General features: G+C 36.3%; 4 protein-coding genes across 11 annotated transcripts; all 4 read left to right on the forward strand.

The window, feature by feature from the left end:
- The first annotated feature begins 1405 nt into the window (after positions 1 to 1405).
- LOC120467093 (protein NLRC3) lies at positions 1406 to 10169 on the forward strand. Of its 6 annotated transcripts, XR_016168788.1 has the most exons (10): positions 1406 to 1992; positions 2199 to 2359; positions 2719 to 2805; positions 4039 to 4314; positions 4451 to 4513; positions 4740 to 6536; positions 7068 to 7278; positions 7743 to 7898; positions 8530 to 8611; positions 8746 to 9529. XR_016168788.1 is itself a non-coding variant. In XM_089131904.1 (6 exons), exons 3-6 carry the CDS (start codon positions 4059 to 4061, stop codon positions 10167 to 10169), a joined length of 2130 nt encoding a protein of 709 aa, XP_088988030.1. In that variant the 5' UTR covers positions 1407 to 1992; positions 2199 to 2359; positions 2719 to 4058. The 6 variants fall into 6 exon arrangements, 1 of the variants encoding a protein (XP_088988030.1); XR_016168785.1 differs by having other exon boundaries at positions 1407 to 1992; positions 2719 to 4314; XR_016168789.1 differs by having other exon boundaries at positions 1407 to 1992; positions 2719 to 4314; positions 7115 to 7278.
- On the forward strand, positions 10027 to 13561 carry LOC120495591 (stonustoxin subunit alpha). 3 transcript variants are annotated; one of them, XM_089131907.1, is made up of 5 exons: positions 10027 to 10165; positions 10600 to 10763; positions 11057 to 11230; positions 12256 to 12429; positions 12508 to 13561. In XM_089131907.1, the coding sequence occupies exons 4-5, from the start codon at positions 12269 to 12271 to the stop codon at positions 13169 to 13171; spliced, it is 825 nt and encodes a 274-aa protein (XP_088988033.1). In that variant the 5' UTR covers positions 10027 to 10165; positions 10600 to 10763; positions 11057 to 11230; positions 12256 to 12268; the 3' UTR covers positions 13172 to 13561. The 3 variants fall into 3 exon arrangements, with proteins under 3 accessions (XP_088988033.1, XP_088988032.1, XP_039551164.2); XM_039695230.2 differs by lacking the exons at positions 10027 to 10165; positions 10600 to 10763 and having other exon boundaries at positions 11010 to 11230; positions 12508 to 12554; positions 12633 to 13561; XM_089131906.1 differs by lacking the exons at positions 10027 to 10165; positions 10600 to 10763 and having other exon boundaries at positions 10777 to 11230.
- Positions 13562 to 16174: 2613 nt separating this feature from the next.
- LOC120487601 (microfibril-associated glycoprotein 4) lies at positions 16175 to 18335 on the forward strand. The gene is made up of 5 exons (XM_039683835.2): positions 16175 to 16255; positions 16861 to 17061; positions 17142 to 17238; positions 17314 to 17481; positions 17855 to 18335. Exons 1-5 carry the CDS (start codon positions 16250 to 16252, stop codon positions 18109 to 18111), a joined length of 729 nt encoding a protein of 242 aa, XP_039539769.2. The 5' UTR covers positions 16175 to 16249; the 3' UTR covers positions 18112 to 18335.
- A 2489-nt stretch (positions 18336 to 20824) lies between these two features.
- LOC120487587 (zona pellucida sperm-binding protein 4) lies at positions 20825 to 22863 on the forward strand. The gene is made up of 8 exons (XM_039683824.2): positions 20825 to 21382; positions 21462 to 21649; positions 21720 to 21817; positions 21889 to 22046; positions 22123 to 22315; positions 22385 to 22532; positions 22603 to 22675; positions 22758 to 22863. The coding sequence occupies exons 1-8, from the start codon at positions 20860 to 20862 to the stop codon at positions 22832 to 22834; spliced, it is 1458 nt and encodes a 485-aa protein (XP_039539758.2). The 5' UTR covers positions 20825 to 20859; the 3' UTR covers positions 22835 to 22863.
- Positions 22864 to 24208: the final 1345 nt, after the last annotated feature.

The raw sequence follows: 24208 nt of genomic DNA on the forward strand, positions 1-24208 counted from the left end.
TTTTGCGGTATTGCTAAGCATTTTGTTAGATTGGATGTCAGAAACATCAGATCTGAATCCTGTTTAAAAAAAGATCTGTTTCATCTGGTGTCCGAAACCAGTAAAACCTGTTAACAGCAAATCTTGTCCGGTACCCAAAACTCTATCAACAGTTTTTAGCCCTTACGCTACTAAAGTTATTTTCATAAACATGAGTTAAACTCTGATGGCGCTAGAGAAATTGAGTTAAAGACTTCAAAACTGCTGTGAATAATGTTTAGACTGTCCTCTATCTGTGTGCCACATTTCACAGTTTTTTAGCAGCTGCCTTAGTCTTCAACATCATCCTGTGACCTTAAAAACCTTGAAATGGAGATGGTTTATCTCTTACTCTTGAAGACAAACATCACTTGAAAACACACAATCAGAAGATTAGACAGCAATTGAAAGGAAGTAAGTTATATAAAGTATAAAAATGACAAACGAATAATGTGTATGGTATAAATTAAATTATAACTACATAAATTATAATAATTCATATCAATTTAAACCATATATTAAAGAAAACACAACAGACAGTTGCTCTCTTGAAGTTACACACTGTTGAATGTTTTGTTTCACTGCATGAGGACAGTTTGCGCAATAAACCCTGACAGGGATATTCTCCATCATGTCTGGCCGTTGACCTTACATTCAAGTCTAATGAGACAACGAGTGACTTTATCATGTTTATTAGACACAGACTTGCCAAATAATACTGAAATATTGAGTTAAAATTATTTTAGCCGATGTACATTCCTAAAGCTTCTAAGAAAAATTCCATTACAATGTATAAAACAATTAGTCTAAAAAGACAAGCAGTAATAATTCATATATTATTATTGTGGTCATTCATCTCCCTCATTAAGCCCTGTGCCTTAATAGCTGTTCAAGTGATCTTTTTTTTCTATAATCTTGTTTAAAGTATCTCAAATTGGAAAGAGAAGAGGCATAGCAACTTTACAACGTCAGCATATTGTTAGGAAATCTATTGTTCGGTAATCAACTCTGAGGTCTGTTACCAAGCATCCAATCAACTGTGAAGTAAACGCTGGAGATTAAAATGGAGAAACTAAACTGGTGTGCTTTTAGCTTTTATTTAAGTGCTGCAGAAAGAAAGAAAACAGATAAAATAGGATTACAAATTTAAGGTCTTTATGTAAAATGGTCCCCTGGTTTTTTTTGGTTTTTTTTTTGGTCATAATTTAAGATTAATTTAAGATCTCTGGTTGTCATTCCAGAAGCAGCACATTGACCTAAATACTGTGAGCATACAGCAAAAATGGAGTTTAATCAGTCATACAGGGTATTTTGTGTGCACTGTATATTTAAGCAAATTCAAAAAAAAAAAAAAGTGGAATAGAGAAAAAATAAAATCATACCTCTTTGGTGCCCGTCATATATATTAAACCTTCAGTTTGTTTCTTGCTGTAGAAGATAAGCTGGAAGACTCGCTCCCTATCTGAGAAACACTGAACAGGACAGCGATGTGGGTGTGTCGTTTCCGTGGAGATGAAGTGAACGTCACACTTTTTTGATACTGGGTCGTCCTCAGCATTGATCATTGCAGATGTTTCTCTTATTGAACCTGGGTGAATGATCTCCTCATTATTCATAGACGTGACCTGAGCTCAGTGTGTCGATTAAGGAAAACTTTTAAAATGTGGATTACTGGACACAATCTGTTCATTAATAATATGCAAATAAATATATATTAATATATTTTTTAATAATAAATTTAAAGACATTTGTTCAACAATTTAACTGGATCATGTGATGTAATGGTGGCATTTTTCAAAAGTGGGTGTGGTTTAACTGGATCATGTGATGTAATGGTGGCATTTTCCTGAAGTGGGTGTGGTTTAACGGAAAGTCAGATGACAAGCCCTTTATGAAAATTCAGATGTGGAAGGAGCTTCTGCTCTTGAAGACAGTTCAGAGGAGTAACATCAACATATATCGTCATTATTAAAGGTGAGTTAGCAAATAAAATAAAAAAGCATTACATTTCTTTAGGTTTTTTTTACTAAGAACCAAGATCAGCAGATTTCTTTTAAAATTCTCCAATACTAATTGTTTAACTATCAATTTCTCAATTGAACTAAAATGAAAAATGTACATGATATATTACAATTTTCATTGAGTTGATTTGTAATATTTGTTTTTATTTCTGCATTTAGAGTGTCCATCAACAGACACACTTATCAGTCATGTGAAATAGTTGAATCTGTAAGTTTCATCAAACTCCTCGGAGAGAGCCGGGCTCAAGTAACAATGACCTGACTGCGTTCAGTTCGGCTAAATGAAGTGGGACAGGGTGATGTATCACAGGAATTATCAGGTAAGGAATAAGTTTAATGAGTCCTGCGCTGTTTCCTTACATCATCTCAGACACACACATTCACTGAACCCCTCTGTGCTGTATTTGGTTTATACCTTTTCAGAATCTATGGAAAATAACAAACAAACACTGATTGAAAGACTTTTTTTTTTTTTGCTTTTCACATGACTTAACATGAGTATTTACACACATTTATTTGAGCATGCAAAACGAGTGTGCGTGTGTGTAACTATATGGGGAACAAAGGTTGTGCTGAAAGGACTTTGGACACTTTACAAGTTAAAATGTATGTCATTAAAGAGATAATCTAACATCCTGATCATAAAACACTGATTTGAGTTGATTGACTTTTGCTTCAGATACTGCAACGAGCCCTCTTTCTGGTCTAGAGGAAAGGAAGATAACGAAACGTTGCAGGGAGTCAGTGTGGGAATTCCCTTCTCGAGGTCCCAGGACAAGCTCAAATTACAACACCAGTTTGTAAAATAATAATATTAATCAGTGGGATAGAAACAAGACTGAGAATGGACAGGAGAGGAAACGGCCAAAGTAGCAAACAAAATAAATTTTTACTAAGGGTTTTTAGAAATAACTTACCTAGCTTCAAAAGTAAAAAGAAAAAAAAAAGGTACAGAAACTGTCACTGGGGCTGTTCCTTTTCAAAAGGTAAACTTTTGTCCATTTTAAGTGTTAATATGTACATTTCGGGAGCTAATATGTCCATTTCAGGTCTTAATATGTACATTTATGTGCTAATAAGTAAATTTTAAGTGTTAATATGTACATTTCAGGAGCTAATATGTCCATTTTAGGTCTTAATATGTACATTTTAGGTGCTAATAAGTAAATTTTACGTGTTAATATGTACATTTCGGGAGCTAATATGTCCATTTTAGGTGCTAATAGGTACATTTTAGGTCTTAATATGTGCATTTTAGGTCCTTATATGTACATTTTAGGTTCTAATATGTACCACTAAGGTACCAATACGCAGCCTTTGGGTACAAAAGTGTACCTTTTAAAAGGGTACAGCCCCAGTGACAGCTTTTGTACCTTTTTTCTGAGAGTGTAAACTATTGTTGCCACAATAGACGAAATTAACATTCTTTAACCTAAAACATGAAATAAACTTGATTAACTTCCTTCCTCCAACTCCTGCACTCAGCAATTCAAAAGTTCAGATCAAACAATCAGTGAAAGCAATGGTTCACCTGAGCAAAACAAAATGTTTCAAACAATTTAGAACAAGAAATGGTAACATAAAAAGAAAAAAACAAAATGGACGAAGGAATCCATCCAGTGCATGTTCAAAAAGGAAAAGGACTGAACAAAATTGGTGGACACCAAAATACTTTCGTTGTAAACGGCCGCATATTTCTTCATGTTACATCTCAAAAAGTAGCTTTTTGTTTCAATTGTTTACTTTTCAGTTGTTTAAAACTAATGTTTAGATAGTGTTTTTTTTTTCATTATTAAATCTGTCCACATCTGACTACACTTCTTTGTACTCAAGCTTGTTGGCCAAATAAAATGTAACTCATGTTAGTTTTACTGCAGCACAGGATTCCCCTTTCACTCATTGTCAGTCACTCATTACCTGATCGCACTGCAGCAGGCATTTTTAATGATCCAAATAACATTTGTGCACATAGATCCACATAGGTTTTCTTGCCCTGCAGAAGTGAATCATTGAAGGACTATGGCATCTGTTAAAGAGCAGCTCGTGAACTCACTGAAGGATCTAGTCAAAGATGACCTGAAGGAGTTTCAGTGGCACCTGAAGAATCATGAGTGTGTTTCAACTTCTGAAATGGAGAACACCGATGTCTTAGACACAGTGGACAAAATGGTGGCAATTTTTGGACAAGAAGAAGCTGTGAAGATCACAGTGAACATCCTTGGGAAGATGAACCAAAACCTTCTGGCTGAACAGTTAGAGAAGAAACACAATGAAGGTAACTAAAATCTTTATAAGTGTATGGTGTACATTTAGAGAATAAAGTAACAAATGAGTTTCAGCTTAAACTCTTGCTTGACCAGTTTGATTTCTGTAACTGCGTTTTCATTTTGTTTCATCTCCCTCTTTCACAGTTCAGACTGAGGGCATTATGAATGCTTCTGCCACTGTTGGAGCAGCTTCAAAACAGATCTGGGGTAAATAATGACCACCTTCATTTTGCACTTGACCTACTTACTTACTGCTCAGCTACTTACCTCACCACAACAATTATGTTAATTTATTTAAAAATTAAAAAATGTGTTAATAAAATTCCAAATTTATCAACAAACTCATTGCAATCAATTAGTTCATGGTTCTAAACTCAGTATTTTGAGATTTTCTTTAACTCTTTGCTTTATTTTGTTTTTCTCTTTCTCAAAGTCTCAACTGTAGAGGACAGTACTGCTGATCTTTATTATTACAGAAAGCTCAGCCTCAGACTGAAGAACAAATTACGAGAGGAATACAAACGGATATTGGTTGGTAATTCTCAGACAGGTCATCGGCAGTACCTGAATGATATTTACACTGATCTATATGTGGTGGAGAATGAGACTGGAGGAATAATGATTGACCATGAGGTGAGACAGATCGAACTAAACATCAGCCGATCTACTGCGGAGGACTCAGCGATCCAGTGCAATCACTTATTCAAAGAACATATGGCTCAACAAAACAGAAAAGTGCTGACGATGGGAATCGCAGGGGTGGGAAAAACAATCTCTGTCAATAAATTCATTCTTGACTGGGCTGAAGGAAATGAAAATCAGAATATACTCTTCGTATTTCCTCTGCCATTTCGTAAATTGAATATGATTAAAAAGAACTGCAGTCTCATCGATCTGCTTCAAGAATGCTTCTTTAGTGGTCCCGAAGAACTTCCCTCTCTTCCTGAAGGCGACTGTGAGGTCTTGTTCATCTTTGATGGGCTGGATGAATGTCATTTCCCTTTGAGATTCAATGAAAGTGATGCATTCACAGATGTGCATGTAAAAACAACAGTGAGTAAAATAGTTACAAACCTGGTCAAGACACATCTGTTACCCTCTGCTCTCATCTGGATCACATCCAGACCAGCAGCAGCCGGTCTGATACCCCGAGACTACATTGATCAGGTGACAGAGGTGCGAGGATTCAATGATGAGCAAAAAGAGCAATACTTCATCAAAAACAGTCCTGGGGTTGCTGAAAACATCATCTGTCACATCAGGAAATCCAGGAGCCTGTGTATTATGTGCCACATCCCCGTCTTCTGCTGGATCTGTCTCACTGTTCTTCAACCTCTACTGACACAAGAGGGCAATGACAAAATACCAACAACTCTCACTGCGATGTACACAAACTTCTTACTATCGCAGAAGCAAAAGATGAAAAAATACTGTGATGATGCTGAACTTGATCCTACAGCCAAGTCTTTTGATCAGGTTGTTCTGAAACTTGGTAAACTGGCCTTTAAACAGCTACAGAAAGGTAATCTGATTTTCTACAAAGAAGATATCGAGGAGTGTGGACTAGATGTCAGTGAAGGGTCAGTGTTCTCTGGGTTATGCACTCAGATCTTTCAGAAAGAAAGGGCTTTTTCAATAAGAAATGTTTACAGCTTCGTACATCTCAGTGTTCAGGAGTTCTTAGCTGCTCTCTACGTGTTTTTCAAATACAAATGTTTTGGAAGAAGATTTGTATTTCTTCAATCCTGGACAGACAAAGTGAAATGGGGATTCTTCAAAAAGTCATTATTTGACTTTCATAAGGCTGCGATCAACAAGGCTTTGCAGAGCAAGAATGGACACTTGGACCTTTTCCTCAGGTTCCTGCTGGGTCTCTCACTGGAGTCCAATCAGAGTGACCTGAAGGAACTGCTGCACTCTAAGAAATGAAGCATGGGTGTAGTTTAATTTAAATACTAGTTTTATGGTAAAATTACTAAAAGTATTATGTTTATGCAGTAAAAATAAGCGAGTTTCATAGCATCAAATTAATAGTATAATATTTCAAGTCAACAAAATGTCACAGATTTAAACCAACGTAACCAGATCATTTTAAACCAACTAGCGGTTGAAGATTGTCCCAAAGCGCTTTCCGTACATTCAATCTCGCACATGATGCACGAGAAGATAATAGCATTTTCCACCTGTCCTTGGGCAACTTTTGAATCCATTATCATCCATAAACTATTTGGTAAGTAGAATGTTTTTTTTTTTGTAATATATTTTACAATTTTACATTTGTGACAACAGATGATGTTTTTTGCGCTTAGCTGTAAACTTGTGCCCAACCCTGCTCCTGCCGATCGACTGTCCTGCACAGTTCATCTCCAATTCTAATCAAACACACCTGCCTTGAATTTGTGAATTCAAGTGATCCTGAAGACCTTAATTGGTTGCTTCAGGTGTGTTTGATTAGGTTTTAAACTGTGCAGGACAGTCGATCGGCAGGAGCATGCACACCTTTTAAAACGATCTCTTGCTAGCTTAATTTACACAGCATTAGCATGTATCCTTGTCATAGTAAGTGTGTTAGAAGTGGAAATAGTGAGAATTTGGTGGGGCTTTTTTTTAGTTTAGTTGTAATTTAGCTTTAAACTTTTTTATTGACATTTAACTTTAGCTTAACATAACACATGGCCTAGATATATTCTTTTTTAATGTTTTTTTTTTACCTCCAGTAGGCTATAGTATTAAACTAATATTGTTTTTGTTGTTTTTTAAGCTCTTTATTAAATAAGTGCTGCTGTCTGTCTGTTATGCCTGAGGAAGAAAGGAAAGCACTGATATTGGAGGTGAAAAAGAAGAACAACCAACAGCTAATCAAAAGTAAAATGGAAAGAACCTTTGCCTATAGAAGACAGGAAGTTGTTAAAGATATGCCCTTCATAGCAGAGTTCAAAAACAGATGGCCAGCCCTGTTTTCTGAGAGCCAGGTAAAGTATTATTCATCATCTGTATTTAATTTAAATATGTGTAATTAATGTCTAAATACTGTATTAGGGTATTAATTTTAAACAAATGAGTAATATTTAATTGACAAAGGTTTGGAGGCAATGTTGTAAGAATCCATGCATATGGTTGTTCTGCTCTATATTAGGCCTACAATGCACATTACACAAACATCCATATAAAATGGTTACAGATAGCCCACATTGAACCTCCAACTAAAAACATTTAGCCAAAAGCAAACTCATGTTCCCTTGGGGTGTCAAACTCAAAGTTACAGAGAGGGCCAAAATTAAGAACTGGTACTGTTATGCTGTCTTAATATTATTATTATGGCCACGCCAGCTCCACCATCGAGGCAAACTGGATATAATTGTACCACGGCCAGATGTAGCCCACAGAGTTTGACATATTTTGTTTTAACTTGAATTTGTGTTTTAATACGTTTCAGGTAAATGCAGAATTCACCTTCATCACCACAGCCCCCCTGTTCTCAACCTTTATGTCCCGACTGGATCATTACTCCAACCAGCCATTGAGGGTATTCAAAAAGAAGGGGGGAACAGCAAGACACGATATCGACATAATCATTGTGGAAATGGACAAGGTATGTGTTTTGGGTGTATTTTGGGCTCTGACCCTGGGGGTTTAACATTTACTCTAAACATAATTACTACATTAAAACTAATTACTCTAAATATGACTTGCTATCACAAATACAAAATTCTATGATTTGTACAAATAGAGGTATTTCTGTAAATGTTTTTAATTTACGAAAAGGATGCTTTATATTCTGTGCAGATTTATCATGAAATGTCAGTTGTACATCTGTAATTCTGCTTGTGAAATGTTGAATCTGCTTTTCTGAATTGCCTGATGCAATTGTTCATTTGTCCATTCAATTACGTATATTTTAGTTCAAACTGAACAATACTGCCTCCTTCAATGTGTCAATGGTATAAGCTTGAGAAACACTTGAGGTATCTGTGTAAATTAGGGCTTGCTAAATAGTGAAATTATTTTCTCAAAATATTATCCTTAAATGGAATGAGTGTGTACATCACGCAGTTGACAAATTAATGACAAATAAACTACAGATTTACAATTGATATTTAATTAAAATTGCATAAATCAATTAATTAAAAACTTGGTAGAATAAGGTCATACTAGATTTGTCAATGTGATAATGGCAGTTTCCTCAAATAAAATGTTCAAAATCAGTTGTTGGTTTCCCACAGAATCCCAGTGTTGAAGTACGACGGACTGAAATGAAAAGCCTGGCAGCCTTATTAAGGAGCACTGAGCACTGAGATGAGAGAGGTATCCATCAACTCATCTTAGTTAAGGGAATAACATAGTTTAATATAAAAAATGGTGGAATGTTCAACATCTTTTTAGTTTGTTACTAGTGTCAAATATGCATAATTAATAATGGGTCTCTTTGTTTGTCATAGGCTATCGAGGATATTGGTATTGATGCAATGACGGAAATGGAGAAACTGGCTTTGGGTCTCTATGTTGTTCGACATGATGGAGCAGATGCTACAGATCCACCTGAGGATGTTGGCATCGTCATTGAAGGCTGCACAGTGCTGCGAGATCTGAGAGAGGTTACAAATGGATGTGCAGTTCTGTTTGGCTTGATCTACTGTTTAAACTTGAGCTATCCCATGGAGCTGCGATACTTTCGAATTTCTTCAGGAAGTGTTAATGGAAATGGATGGATGAGAACAAGCTCTCCACTAAAGTGCAGGTCCTCAAAAACAAACTGCATGAGTAAAATCACCTGCACCAGGCAAGACTGGACCTGGCCTTTTGTTGACTGCTGCTTTATTTTTGGACTGCTGCTGGACAAGGTAAAGCTGTGATCAATAATGTTTGGAATAAGCAAACAAGACTGTAGTTGATTAATTTAAATTAGTCTATTTGCATTTTATGTGTATTTATGTTGGTGTCTTCAATTTTATTTGTACACTTTGCATTTGTAAGTTTTGCTTACTTTGCATAATTGTGTCAGTCATGACAGTGCCAGCTATAGTAATGCACATTGAAGGTCAAAATTACTTTGACTAATATTTCAAAACCAAAGGTGAATAAAGTTAAAGTGACTTGAGTATTTTTATTAACAGTTTATATTATTGATCTGTGTTGTATATTTCATGTTATCATTGTGAAGCTGCTTTGATACAATCTGTATTGTAAAATGCGCTATATAAATAAATTTGACTTGACTTAACAGCAACTAAGTTCTAGTCATTAAGTACAATCAACACAAATGGACTACATAGCTAAGCTTCTGTTTAATAAATTTAACTTAATCAGGTCATGTTAGTTCAAGCTATAGTCATTAAATGCAAGGCAATAATTTACATTTATTCAAAATAATTGTGCATTGTTCCATTTAATTAACACAGTTATGAACGATTTACTTAAAACATTATGTTAGGATTAATTGTATATTACCCTTTACATTTAAGCAACTAAGTTTTGTGGGACCGGTTGACATAACTTTATTAATTAAATACAACATCTTATTTTTTAGAGTGTGCCCAGACTGAGACTAAAAACCAAGAATGTCAAAGATGTTGCTGATTATATCAAAAAGAAAATAGAGAAGGAAAAAAAGGTAGAGAGAACTATCAACCTATTTTTCTGTCTGAGTGAACTGAAGGAAGACTTTACGGAGGACATCCAGTTTCATCTGAAATCGAGAAATCTTAAAGAAAATATCTCCTCTTCTCAATGGTCGGCTCTGGTGTTTCTGCTCCTGATTTCAGAAGAAACTCAAGAGATGTTTGAACTACAGAAATACAGAAGATCTGGTGAAGCATTAATGAGACTGTTACCAGTGATCAAAAACACTAGACGAGCACTGTAAGAGTCACCTTTACATTTATTTACAGACATGGTTAGTCATTTTATTTGGTCTCTAAATTAACAGGGCCAAACCTTAGACCAAGGGATGCCCAAAACTCTTCCCAGAGATCTCCCTTACTGCATAGTTCAGTTACAACCATTTGTAGAAACATTAGTATATTAGAGATGCTGACAGGTGTTTTGGAAGATATTAATTAGCTGCTTCAGAGGTGGTTGAACTTTAACTTAACAGAATGCTAGATTATTGGGACATAAAATATTGAATAAACTGCCCTTCTTGATCTTGTCACATAAAGAGTGATATTTAATTAAGTGATAAGTATATTTTACGTGTAATACTTAAAATCAAGAAAATCATTACAAAAATTGTTGTGTAAATTTGAAATAGTTGGGTATTATATTATATACTGATAACAGTTTTTGTTTTCCAGTTTACAGTCCTGTAATCTCACTGCTCAGTGTTGTGAGAGTTTGTCATCCGCTCTTCAATCCTCAAACTGTGTCCTGAGAGAACTAGATCTGAGTAACAATGACCTGCAGGATTCAGGAGTGAAGCTGCTCTCTGATGGTCATATTGTCATCTGCACATTCTAAGGTTTGATATTGATTGCAGTGTAAATTAATTTATTATGTGAGAATTTATTACATGGAATCGTTGGCTCAGTGAAAAGTCAAAATACAACTGTATTTTATCACAGAATAACTGCATTGATTAATTGCAATCAAAAGTTCATTTTTCTGTATAGATTTGTAAGTGTATATCAGGAGTCATATGAATTTAGGAAGAAAATGAAAACGCAAAACTCTAATTAGTAGATTGTATTGACTGTTTACTTCCAAATTTGCAAATGTTTCAGTGTACACTTCTGTTTTATTTTTTCATATTAGATTTCTATGTTGTAATCTTACTAATCGGTGCTGTGAGTGTTTGTCATCATCTCTCCAATCCTCAAACTGTGTCCTGAGAGAGCTAGATCTGAGTAACAATGACCTGCAGGATTCAGGAGTAAAGCTGCTCTCTGATGGACTGAAGAGCCCAAACTGTCAGCTGCAGATACTGAGGTATTTAGCCCTCAAGCCGTATTCACTTTATAGCCCTTAATCCTGTAATTGTGGACAAATGTGGGCACAGAGGACTCAGGTGTGATCCTAATTTTTATTTATTATAGATGTTATATCACTGTCTTCGATAAAGTTTTGTCTATCCATTTATGGTATTTTTTATTTTGGGGATATTTTTGAATTTATTTACTTCAAAAAGTACCATATTTTCTATGTAAATTATGCTTATTTATTAAAAAAAATGTAACTACATTAAAATATCATTCCAATAAGTTCTTAGAGCTAAAAACTAAAGATGAAGTGACTTTGCTGTCACCTGGTGTCTTATTTTGGCTTATTTTAGAATGCTCTAAATTACAGTTTTTCCCATTCATTTCTATGGGTGACCATTTTTGACCCAAATACAAGATTAAGGATCAATATTTTTTTTCACCCACTTAGCATTGTAGAATTGATTAAAAAAAATGTGTGTGTTCAAGAGGCAAACTTAGGAAAAGTAGCCAAGTCTTGTACTGCTCAGATCAAGGAAAGTATTTTTTTTAAAAATAAATCAAAACTATTTTGCCCACATTTGTCCAGAATACGGTTTTAGGGTTAACTGGTCTGTCTATTTAAAAACTTGTGTAGTTGGTGTGTGCTTAATAATGGTCTCCACTGTCCCCCTTTTTAGAAAATTACTCAAATGATTCTGTACAATAACTATATTAGATTTAAGAATTTTCTTCAATAAAAAGTTGTTTTTTCTTGTTTTTTATATTTATTTGCAATTTAATATTTAAGAATTTTGTTAAATTGTAGTCTTTGTTTATTTTTTCTTCCCATAAACATATACATAACTACTTATATTTAAATTCTGTATATGTGAGATTGTAATTTGCTGGCGACGTTTGCGGATTATATACAATGTTTGCTATAATCAACCTACATGGCTATGGCTTTGTAGCTAATTTTTCACCACTTTAGTGCAATTAATGTCACTAAACTGTGTGTGTCTGTAGTTGATCTGACTGTGTGTGTGTGTGTAGGTTGTCCGGCTGTATGGTGACAGAGGAAGGCTGTGGTTATGTGTCTTCAGCTCTGAGTTCAAACCCCTCACACCTGAGAGAGCTGGATCTGAGCTACAATCACCCTGGAGAATCAGGAGTCAAGCTGCTCTCCGACAAACTGAAGGATCCAAACTATAAACTGGAGATACTCAAGTATGCAAAAGACCAATACTGAAATACTGAACATGTGTGTGTGTGCATGTACATTAAAATGTGTTTGTGTGTTTATAGTGTGGTTCATGGAGGAGAGTTCAGGATGACAGCAGGACTGCGAAAGTGTATGTCTGCATACGAGTGCACACACACTGTGCTGAGTGATTGTTGTGTTTTTGATGTTTCTCTCATCTTGTGTTCAGATGCCTGTGATCTCACACTGGATCCAAACACAGCACACTCTCGTCTCATTCTCTCTGATGAGAACAGGAAAGCCACATATGTTTATGGTCATCAGCCGTATCCTGATCATCCGGAGAGATTTAAGAACTGCGAACAGGTTCTGTGTGGGGAGAGGTTGACTGGACGCTGTTACTGGGAGGCTGAATGGAGCGGGTACAATGCTGATATATCAGTGTCATATAAAGGAGTCAACTGGAAAGGAGGAAGTGTGCTAGGGTTTGGATCCAATGCCAATTCCTGGAGTCTGATCTGCTCTGAACGCAAATTCTCTGCCTGGCACATTAAAAAGCGAACTTTCATACCAGCCCCTTCACCCTTTTCTTATAGAGTAGGTGTCTATGTTGACGTGTCGGCTGGCACTCTGTCCTTCTACAGCGTCTCTGATACACACACACTCACACACTTACACACATTCAACAGCACATTCACTGAACCCCTCTATGCTGGATTCAGGGTTTATTTAAACTCTTCAGTGTCTCTGTGTCCGATTAAAACTTAGAGAAGCACACTCATATTAAACAACATCCCTATATTAAGCAGCCGAACCAATGCTAACATAGATACTTGGAGATGAACATTATTGAATGAGGACAGAGTTAAATGAGAACAGACAGAACTCATGAATAAATGCTTGTTCACTCCCAAAAGGATAACTACAATGATTACTAGCTTGCACGTCATGAAGATGGGGTTGGCTATCGCGCAGGCACGATTGTCTCTCTCTTTTTCTTATCAGTGCAAAAGAGACTCAACATGATTTTTGTGATACAGGCAAGTGTTATACATCATTCAAAACTGTTAAATGTCTACTTTTATTTGTGTGCACTAATAATAAAAACAAAATGTTGTGTTTTTTGTAAAATAAAGAAAATAAACATGATGCGCGTTCTGTCATCTCTCTCAATGCGAAGTTCATTCTGAAACGCGACAGAAAATGATCTTTGACTTAGTAAATACTTGCCACCCACATGCGTGAGTTATGTCTTTAGAGCTTTAAGTCCCAATTTTTAAATGATGTAAATCATCCCAAAAACAAATATTATCTGTTTAAGTAATCCATATGAAAGCAACGACATTCAGCCTGAGCACATTAACTCTAATATACAAATTAGAAAAAAAGTGTAAATTTCCCGTCTCAACTGGCAGTAGTTTTTTAACGCTAAAAGAGGGTTTGTGTGTACGTAGTTTACACGTGCATTCAAGAAGCCATTATAGATTATCCATCATATACTAAGGAAACTCACAAAAGTACATTCAGAGGGTGTTGTCCTTTGCCATGTCACATTGGAAAGACAGTGTTTGGAGAGAAGAAAAATGCTTGTTTGTTTTTGCATATTTTGTTTTTGCAAAAAGTTCAGCAGTTTAGAAAGACGGTTAACTCTATTCAGGAAAAAAACATCATTTCCACCTGGCCAGAAGTGTCAAAAACGTGACTGTCCCTCAGTGACGAGCAGATGAAGATCATTTAGAGGAATTGGGTTTATGATAGTAGATCAAAGGTAGATTTGTCTAATGATTTCTGTTATAATAGATAAGGGGTTTGACAATAGTGTTGTTGCTGTTTTGTATGTAAGGATATGAGCATAATTGTTTGGGAGAGGGGTGGAACCTCTTATTTTAGTTCTAATGTAGTAAATGTCTAATGTTGTTTTTCAGTTCTGTAAGTTCACAGTTTCACACTCAAGTCTTACCTGTAATCACGAGCTTCCTAAAACCACAAACTATTCACCCAGAACCCATCAAAAGCAACATATTCTTTTTCTTTCTGATACTTGCCACCTTAATAAACATCTTGTTTGCTTTGATAGATGCCGTTAAACTAGGATGACTGTATTCTTGTTTTTTTGTTTTTAAATGAACTGCTTGTTCCTCATTAGACTTTGAATCTTTGGGGGATGATGTTAATCAATAACAGTAAGTATGTATTGGTTATGAATCATTGCTGTCTTAGATCAATGTTTCCTTCTCAAAATAAAATTAACATGTATAAATTTAATGTACAGATGAAATGGTCAAGTCCTGATATTTCACTTCTAATGACTGATGAACTATCGGTTATTAATTACTAATCTTTTTGCTCTCATTGTAACATTTATTTAAAATTATAAAACATATTGCATGTGAAGCCCTATGGGAATATGAGGCATGGCTCTACAGTAGATACATATCCTTAAAAATATATTTTAATTGAATTTTTTTTCTGTCTGTCAGAAATTCATAATAACAACTTATGAATTGGGGTTATTTCCTCATAAAGAGCCAAAATTAGTTACTCATTATTTCTGTATATAAAATAAAAATGTCTAATCTGTTTGCATTAAGACTGAAGAGTTTAGAGAGGACTCTTTTCAGGAAATTTGGGAACCTATTTTTATTACCTGTAATCGTGAGCTTCCACAAACTTTTACTTAGAACTAGCGCTGGGCAACGATTAATCACATCCAAAATAAAAGTTTGTGTTTACATAATATATATGTGTGTGCTGTGTATAGCCTAATTATTTTGTATATATATAAATACACACATGTGCATGTATATATTTAAGAAATATTTGCAGGGATGTACTGGATATATATTTATACATCATTTATATATACAAACTTTTATTCTGGACGTGACTAATCGCGATTAATCATTGCCCACCACTACTTAGAACCCATTAAAACCACCATATTTATTTTAAAAAATAACATTCTTTGTTAAAAAATGTAACCTTCTTTATGCTTTTCTTTCGTATACTTTGCATCGTAATAAACAGCTTATTTGCTTTGAGAGAAAACGCTAAACCATGAAGTGTTTTCAAAAGAAATGTAACTGCTTTAATTAGACTTTGAATCTTTAGGCAAATTATGGATCAAAGATAGTAATTATTCACAACCATTAACATACTGTTATTCATTAACCATGTTTCCTTCTCAAAATGAAAATAACATTTATAAAATTTAATGTACAGCTGAAATGACCAGTTATAAGAAATTATCAGTTATTAATTAATTACTGATCTAATTGGTTGCTTTCATTGTAAAATATTAAGAAAATGGCTCTAGATACATTTCCTTAAAACAATATATTTAACATCCTGATATTTGTAAATTAATCTATTCTATCTGCCAGAAACACAAAATAACATTCCAGTGTACATTTAATTTCCTTATTGTGGTTTATTTCCTTATAAAGAACCATAAGAAATTGCTTGTTATTTATATATATATATATATATATATATATATATATATATATATATAAACATTTAGTATGTACTTTGGTTTTCCAACGGATGATTCCTTAATCTTGAACCAATATCTATAGCTTTATAGTGCACAGTAATGTCATAAATATGTTTAAAGTCCAAAATAAAATGTTAAAAATTATGTTATTAAGACGCAGAGGAGGAGTCTGAGAATCTGACATGTATATAAAGAGAGTTTGTGTCAGACTGAACAACACAAACGGTGAGTACTGTTTTATTACCATTTTAGCTCACAGGACATTTGTACAATTTTCAGAAAATAAAATAGAATTTTTTTATATTTCTTTTATTTAGAGAAAATCAATCTACTGAGGAGAGACTGAGAAAATGGCCGTAAGTTCATCTGGTTCCTTCATTGTGTCTATTACCCTGAACCAATAAATACTTATTATTTTATATTTTGTTTAATATTCAGTGTGATGTTTATTTATTTCTCTCTGTTATGTTGGTTTTGGGTTAGGCTCATGCTTAGGTTTTCATGTCTTTTATTTTGAAATTTAGTCATGTTTCCTGTTTGCCATGTGCTTCCCTTGTCTGTGGCATGTTCTGATTGGTTGTTCTAGTCATGTGTCCCATGTTCTCATTTGTTCATTGCCTTCAGGTTTATTAAAGGGCTGTTCACCCAAAAATGACAATTAGCCTATGATTTACTCCCCCTTAAGGCGTCCTCGGTGTATATGAAATTCTTCTTTCAGACAAACACAATAGGAGTTATTTTAATGTCCTGGCTTTATAATGGCAGTTAATGGTCATTTATATTTTGTTAAGTCTATTTTGTTAAGACTTATTTAAGTCTATTGAAGTGCATCTGTCCATCATTTAAGTGCTCCACAGACTCTGGGGGGTTAATAAAGGCCTTTTCAAGTTAAGCGATGCGTTGGTATAAGAAAAATATCCAATAATCCAATAATATGTTACACTCTCTTTCTCTTGTGTAGATGAAGGTGTTTTGGGTGGTTCTTCTCCCTGTAGTTTTTGGCCGTGACTGTAAATTCATGCCATTCGACTGTTCTGACATCTACAACTCAGGACGAAAGCTCAGTGGGATTTACCCCATCTGTCCAGCAGGAGACGTTCCTGTCTGGGTTTACTGTCACATGGTCTCAGATGGGAAAGATGAAGACAAAGGGGGATGGACGGTACGAATGTGACTTTAGATCAGCAAACACACATCAGAACACACATTATGAATCATATATTCTATATAAACCCATCACAGGTGTTTCAGAGGAGAATGGACGGCAGTGTGAATTTCTATCGGCCGTGGAGTCAGTACAAGAGCGGATTCGGGAATGTGGAGAGCGAAAACTGGCTGGGTAAGGTCTCACAGTGTGTCCCCGTTTGTGTGGATGATCATGTGTTTGGTTGAACGTGTGTGTGTGTGTGAACAGGGCTGGAGAACATGTACCAGCTGACGCGTAACAGAAAGAACATGCTAAGAGTGGATATGGAGGACTTTGGAGGAAGGAAGGGTTTTGCTCTGTACTCGTCCTTCTCTGTGGGTCCTGAATCTGACGGGTATAGACTGCGGGTTTCAGGATTCACTAATGGAGGAGCAGGTAGGACACTTTCATTCATTGGAGTAAATGTGTACATTATCATGCACTTTCAAATGTTTTAGTAATTTCAAATATAAAAAAATGAAAAATTCCTCAATTTAAATTGTTCAATCAGTTCGTAAATGTACTGTATGTCTCACTCTTTAAATGTGGCTTACATTGGTAAATGATAAGAAAACTGCACAATAATCTTTAGTGAGTAATAATGACAGTGCAGTGTGAGATGTCAGGCATGTTGCTCTGATAACATGCATTATCTGGGTAAAAATGAAGCTTGCTAAGTGATAAATCCATTGTTTATTATCTGGGTAAAAAAAGTATGTGACTCTTTTATATCTCATGTTAGTCCTGATAATGATGCTCTTCTTTACAGGTGACTCTTTGACCCAACACAATAATCAGAAATTCTCCACCTTTGACAAAGATCAAGATGAATATGGGAAGAGCTGTGCCAAAGAGTTTCTCGGGGGATTTTGGTACAAAAACTGTCACACTGCAAACCCCAATGGTGTGTATTTATGGGGAACAGATCCCACTCATTTCGCCATTGGTGTTTCTTGGCGCAGCTGGAAAGGGGATTACGCTGTCAGTATGAAATCCATCAGCATGAAGATCAAAAGTATATACTAAGTTAACATTGTTACAGTAGGTGTACAGCTGAACACATATACTCCATTTGACAGTGTGCAGAAACACAGGCACTTCAACGAAGTTTCATCTGTGTCCAGTGCTCTCTCCAGAAGTTATGGATGATAAAAAATGACTTTGTACTCTTTTTAACTAGAGGTGTGGGTTTCTCTGTATTGTCATTTTTCTTTTTTGTTTAGTCAGTAGTTCAGAGTCAGTATTTCAGATCCACTTTCCAAAAGACCTCTTAAATGTTCAATAAACCCCAGAAGTGTTTATTTCCACAACAGAAACACTACATGTGGAATCGTAGATGTGAATTAATTGACTTTATGAGTTTGGAGCTGTTGAGTATTGTACATGTAGACTGGAATTATTAATCACAATGCTTTTGTACAAAATACAAATTAAGCTACAGTATTTAATGAAAACATTGCAAATCTTTTATTTGTATTTTTATCAGTTAAATAAAAAAAAAAAATAAATAAAAAAAATCAGATTCCTGAATTAATTGCATTTTGCAAAATGCCCCAACCACTCTGGGAATGCGTATTTCTTTAAAAAATAATATTCATGAATGTCACTACTTTTTTGTTGTTGTTGATGCATTGAGATGGACATTAGCACATTATTAGACATCTTGCTTGCTTTGAGAGATGGTGCTAAACCAAGATTTTTTTTTTTTAAATTGAGCTGTTTGCTCCTTGTTATCCCATTGAATCTTTAGGAAAATCATGTTAATGAATAACAGTAAGTATTTATGTTAATGGTTATGAGTAATTGCTGTTTTAGATGCATGTTTCCTTTTCAAATTAAAAAATGACATTTAAATTTGAAAAACTGCTGAACTGTCACCTCCAATAATTGATTAACTATCTGTTATTTGATTATTTGTTGTTGCATGCAGTCCTAAATTACAGCATGTTGCAAAAAGGTAATAATCATCCCAACAATCACAAAAACAACCGTAATATATTAGTATTAGTGGTGGCAGTATTAATGATAGTATTCACAATGATCATATTCATGACAACAATAGTAGCATTAGCTCTAGCAATCTACAACAATAAAAATAAATTTAGCTCAGTCAATGTCACCATACATTTGCTCTAAACTCAGGTTCAGCGCCGATCCACACACACACACACACACACACACACACACACACACACACACACACACACACACACAGGTAGAACTGGGGATTGAACCACCAACCTTCTAGTTTAGACAACCTCCAGAACCACTGAGCCACTGCCACCCGAAGTATGAAGTGTCTGAAAATTGAGTGCCTGAATTATTATGAATATATTTATGAATACCATTTATTTAAATATTGTAGGTTTGCTAAAAAGTAATATTGAAAATTTGGAGCTTCTAGGCCGCCGTGTGATTTTGTCTTTTGTAATTTTCCAGAGATATTTTAGGTGTTTTATTTTCCCAATAGAAGTGAGAGGTTAATGAATCAAGTGATTTAAACCATTCACTGGTGTTCTGAAACTAGACTGAAACTGAAAATAGATGATGAAAACCACAAGGATGGTCAAACAGTTTCAAACTATTTTAATAATTATTTGATTGATTCAGTGAATGAAATTATCCAACACCCCTCTGGATTGCATCATCCTTGTTCATCACCTCAGCCCTCCGTTTATAATCATCATGAGGTTCTGTGTTTTAAACACATTGATTATTCTAAAACAGATAAAATAATACAATCCTGGAGAAAAATCCTGGAATGTTTTCATCAAAAACCTTAATTTCTTTTCGACTGAAGAAAGAATGACATGGACATCTTGGATGACATGGAGGTGAGTTCATTATCAGCAAAAGTTTTTTTTAAAGTGAACTACTTCTTTAATAGTCATATTGGCCTGTTTATGTTGAATTTACAGTGTTCTGACCACTAGGTCACCATGGAGCAAAGTGTCGAAATGTTTCGAAGCCTTGACACAATACGGCACATTTGCTTCAATTGTTTCAGTGTTCCACGAAGACTCCATCTGCCTCCACCTCTTCTAATATGCGCTTTTATGTATGTTCACAGGCGTAACTATCTGTATGCAGGGTACGCGGTTGCTTACAGGCCCAGACCAATCAGGGGCCTGCGTGACTGGAAGATATTGATTGGTAGCCGGAAACCCCTATTGCATTTTACTCTGATCGCATTTTACTTTATCACAAATTTATTTGAATAAATAATGACAAAAACATATTTTACTGGTCATTAAATACATGAGTGTAACGAACAATGATGGATTTTGATGTAATTTTTTTTATCTATTTGGACCTAGGCCAACGTATGTAGTCATAGCAGCGAGTAACAATGTGTTATGGTGCGCATTCACCAGTGTTTTTTTATTATTATTATTTTTATTTTTTTATAGTGCACAAAGTCATCTCTTATATGCTCTGTCTCTGATCCTGTATGGTACGATTCATGGTAGCCTACTCATGGCCATTGGGTCATCACGTGCTATAGTAGGGGGATCGGCCTTGATAATCCTGCAGAAGGCCCCGGTGTTGGCTTGTTACGCCACTGTGTATGTTTATAAGGGTGGAAAAGCTCAAAGAATAACTTTATTCTTATGAACCAATGGAATTACCCAGTTGCATAAACTCCCACTCATACAAGTCTGGAGAATCATGACTGTTAACGAAGAGGGAGGGATTATCATTAATTTGCCAAAATCTGTAGAGTACAAAAAGACCAAAGGACAGCATCTCAATAGTGTGACAAGCTGATGAACAATGGCAGGAAGTTGGTGTGCTGTTCAGGCTCTGGCTCTTTGTGTTTGGTTTGGTGCTTTCTGTCATGCTGTTCCAAAGTGGAGTAATCTTCCCCAGAATCCTCAAACTCTGATGTTCCAGCAAACTGACCAGCGGTTTCAACAACCAGTTCAACAGCAAGCTAGTCAACAGTTTCCTCAGTTTGTTCAACAGCAAGCTAGTCAACAGTTTCCTCAGTTAGTTCAGCAGCAAGCTAGTCAACAGTTTCCTCAGTTAGTTCAACAGCAAGCTAGTCAACAGTTTCCTCAGTTAGTTCAACAGCAAGCTAGTCAACAGTTTCCTCAGTTAGTTCAACAACAAGCTAGTCAACAGTTTCCTCAGCAGTTTCAGTCTAAGCACCTAGTGGTAAAGGCAGAGCCCCTTGACAAATGTACTGTAGCTGATTATGAGCAGATCCAATGTGGACCACCTGGTATCAGTGGTGCTGAGTGTGCAGCCATCAACTGCTGCTTTAACGGACAGCAGTGTTACTATGGGAAGGCTGGTAAGAGTGTTGAGTCAATGTAAAGGTGTTCATGTTAAACTGATCTTCAGCAGTAACCTGCTCTTGTACCTTGTTTCAGTGACTGTCCAGTGTATAAGAGATGGTAAGATTGTGGTAGTGGTGGCTAGAGACGTTACACTTCCTCGATTGAGCCTGGATTCAGTCCGTCTCCTGGGTGGAAATGATCCAGCTTGCAGTCCTGTGGGATCTACACCTTTCTTTGCTATATATCAGTTCCCTGTCACTGCATGTGGCACAAGCATGATGGTGAGTAGCTGCTCTGGTTTTGTTTTGCATGGCTTGGAATGGACTAGATGCCCACGGTTAATATTTGCAGGAGGACGGTGGCTATGTGGTGTATGAAAACAGAATGACCTCCTCGTATGAAGTGGGTATGGGACCACTTGGTTCCATCACAAGGGACAGCCATTTTGAGTAAGTGATGCATGCTTTATCATAAATATTAATCCTGGACAAATGCTACAAGCTCACTGTTTGTTGTCCAGGCTTCTCTTCCAGTGTAGGTACTCTGGTACTTCTGTGGAAGCTCTGGTTGTGGAGGTCAACACTGTTCCTCCTCCTCCACCAGTAGCTGCTCCTGGACCCCTCAGAGTGGAGCTTAGACTGGCAAATGGTCAATGTGTCACCAAAGGCTGTGCCGAAGGTTTGTGTTTGTCCCAAGTATGCCTAAAGCCTTTCTAAAACTCCAGTTTCTAGTTAAACCCTGGATTCTTCTTCAGGGGACGAGGCGTACACGTCCTACTACAGTGATGCTGATTATCCGGTCACAAAAGTCTTGAGGGAACCTGTGTATGTTGAGGTGCGCCTTTTGGAGAGGACCGACCCCAACATTGTCTTGATGCTGGGACATTGCTGGGCGACATCAACCCCTAGTCCACTCAGTCTACCCCAATGGGACCTTCTGGTTGATGGGTGAGTAAGGCCAGTCTTTATCCATCTAGTGTGTAGTAAGGTGTTTCAGACTGCCTCTTTGCCTTTCAGATGCCCGTACCAGGATGATCGTTACCTGACCACATTAGTCCCAGTGACTGGATCATCTGGTCTTCAGTTCCCAACACACTACAAGCGCTTTGTTGTCAAGATGTTCACATTTGTAGATCCAGCATCACTGGCTCCTCTGCAGGAAACGGTACAGTACCCAGTGTGTCAGTTTTCAAATGTCTCTTGGTTCCTAATGCCAGCTTTGTTTCTTGTCTCAGGTCTTCATCCATTGCAGTACAGAGGTGTGCCATCCCTCTTCTGGCTCTTGTCAGCAAAGTTGCTCCAGGCAAAGTCAGTGCTTCCTGTTACTTGAACGGTTTAATTTAGCTTGTGTTTTAAAAGTTAACTTATTTGTTTTTTCTTGCACTTTTAGGAAGGGATGTTCGTTTAAACAATACCACTTCTGGCCAAACTGTGGTTTCTAGTGGAGAAGTGAGACTGATTCCATAAGTATTTAATAAATGATATTAAACCTTGAACTTGTGACCACTTTTTTGCAATGAGACCCACATGAAATTTTTTTCATTATATTTGGCATGTTGAGGACAGCTGTAACTTTCTTTCTTCTACAAATCTCCCTCCCATTGTCTTGGGGGGGAAACCTCAATGGGAGACAGGTGGATCATAAAGCACCTTTCAATTTGTTCTCACTGTAGCTCAAGTTTTGCATAACAGAAATTAACCTATTTCGTTCTTGCTGAAACTCAAATGTGCTGCAAGATGCTAGCTTTCACACAGTGTGATCCTGGGTAATTGCCATAAAATTGTTAGAGTGGCATGTGTGTGAAATCAAACACATCCTGGGATTGATGCTGGATTCAGTCCTGGAACATGGGAGTGGTGGGGTGATGGTGCAGTGGATAAGACACATGCCTTTGGTGTGAGACATGTGGGTTCAAATCCACTGTGAGACCCCAATGTGTCCTTGAGCAAGACACTTAACCCATAGTTGCTCCAGAGGTGTGTGATTTGTGACATACTTAGCAATTGTAAGTCACTTTGGATAAATAATGTCAGCTAAATTAATAAATGTGAGTTGTGTAGAAAAAAAAACCAGGACCAATGGTGTGAAGAAGCTGAGATAATTAGTTAACCAAGTGGAATGGTGTGAAATGTGCTAGTTCATGGTCTAATCAGAGGGGAAAAAAGCATGATTATTATTGAGAGAAATCGCAGATAAGTAAACTTCGACGCTGTGGCGATATTTCACGTCACGTCTTTACGGGGATGTGTGAATGCACTTACAAATTCGAGATCATCACTGGCAGTGTCAATGAACTAAAATCAAATGATCACGGTGAACATTATCCGCGTATTTTTTGGAATCTATGTTTGAAAGGGGCTTAGAATAAACCTCACTGGTTCTTGCTGAAGCTCAAATGTGCCGCATAACACTTGAATTAACCTTACTGGTTTTTGCTGAAGCTCACACATGCTGTGTAACATGAGAACGAACGTCATTGGTTCTTTTGGATACTCAAAGTGCTGCATAACACAATGAACATCACTGGTTCTCGAGGAAGCTCAGACGTGCTGTGTCACCAGTGTGTTGCTTTTTTGAAACCATAAGTGGTTCGATTGATTTGAATTTTCAAAAAAGCCTTTTCTCCCAACACCACCTCCAGTGCGAAATCCAATATGTGATTTTATGTATGTTTATAAGGGTGGAAAAGAACAAGGAAAAACTTTATTCTTATGAACCAATGGAATCACCCAGTTGCATAAACTTCCACTCATACAAGTCTGGAGAATCATGACTGTTAACGAAGAGGGAGGGATTATCATTAATTTGCCAAAATCTGTAGAGTACAAAAAGACCAAAGG

This window comes from Pimephales promelas, chromosome 6, assembly GCF_988280905.1.
Source record: "Pimephales promelas chromosome 6, fPimPro1.hap1.1, whole genome shotgun sequence".
Taxonomy (NCBI): Eukaryota; Metazoa; Chordata; class Actinopteri; order Cypriniformes; family Leuciscidae; genus Pimephales; species Pimephales promelas.

Bases quoted from the DNA above. Each gene is read 5' to 3' on its own strand.
- LOC120467093 (XM_089131904.1), top strand. From the start codon at position 4,059: ATGGCATCTGTTAAAGAGCAGCTCGTGAACTCACTGAAGGATCTAGTC. The intron at 4,315-4,450 runs GTAACTAAAATC...CCTCTTTCACAG, and splicing joins AGAGAAGAAACACAATGAAG to TTCAGACTGAGGGCATTATG. The intron at 6,217-9,835 runs GCTGCACTCTAA...TATTTTTTAGAG, and splicing joins CAGAGTGACCTGAAGGAACT to TGTGCCCAGACTGAGACTAA.
- LOC120495591 (XM_089131907.1), top strand. From the start codon at position 12,269: ATGGTGACAGAGGAAGGCTGTGGTTATGTGTCTTCAGCTCTGAGTTCA. The intron at 12,430-12,507 runs GTATGCAAAAGA...GTGTGTTTATAG, and splicing joins TATAAACTGGAGATACTCAA to TGTGGTTCATGGAGGAGAGT.
- LOC120487601 (XM_039683835.2), top strand. The intron at 17,062-17,141 runs GTACGAATGTGA...AACCCATCACAG, and splicing joins AAGACAAAGGGGGATGGACG to GTGTTTCAGAGGAGAATGGA. The intron at 17,239-17,313 runs GTAAGGTCTCAC...GTGTGTGAACAG, and splicing joins GGAGAGCGAAAACTGGCTGG to GGCTGGAGAACATGTACCAG.
- LOC120487587 (XM_039683824.2), top strand. From the start codon at position 20,860: ATGGCAGGAAGTTGGTGTGCTGTTCAGGCTCTGGCTCTTTGTGTTTGG. The intron at 22,047-22,122 runs GTTTGTGTTTGT...ATTCTTCTTCAG, and splicing joins CACCAAAGGCTGTGCCGAAG to GGGACGAGGCGTACACGTCC. The intron at 22,316-22,384 runs GTGAGTAAGGCC...TTTGCCTTTCAG, and splicing joins TGGGACCTTCTGGTTGATGG to ATGCCCGTACCAGGATGATC.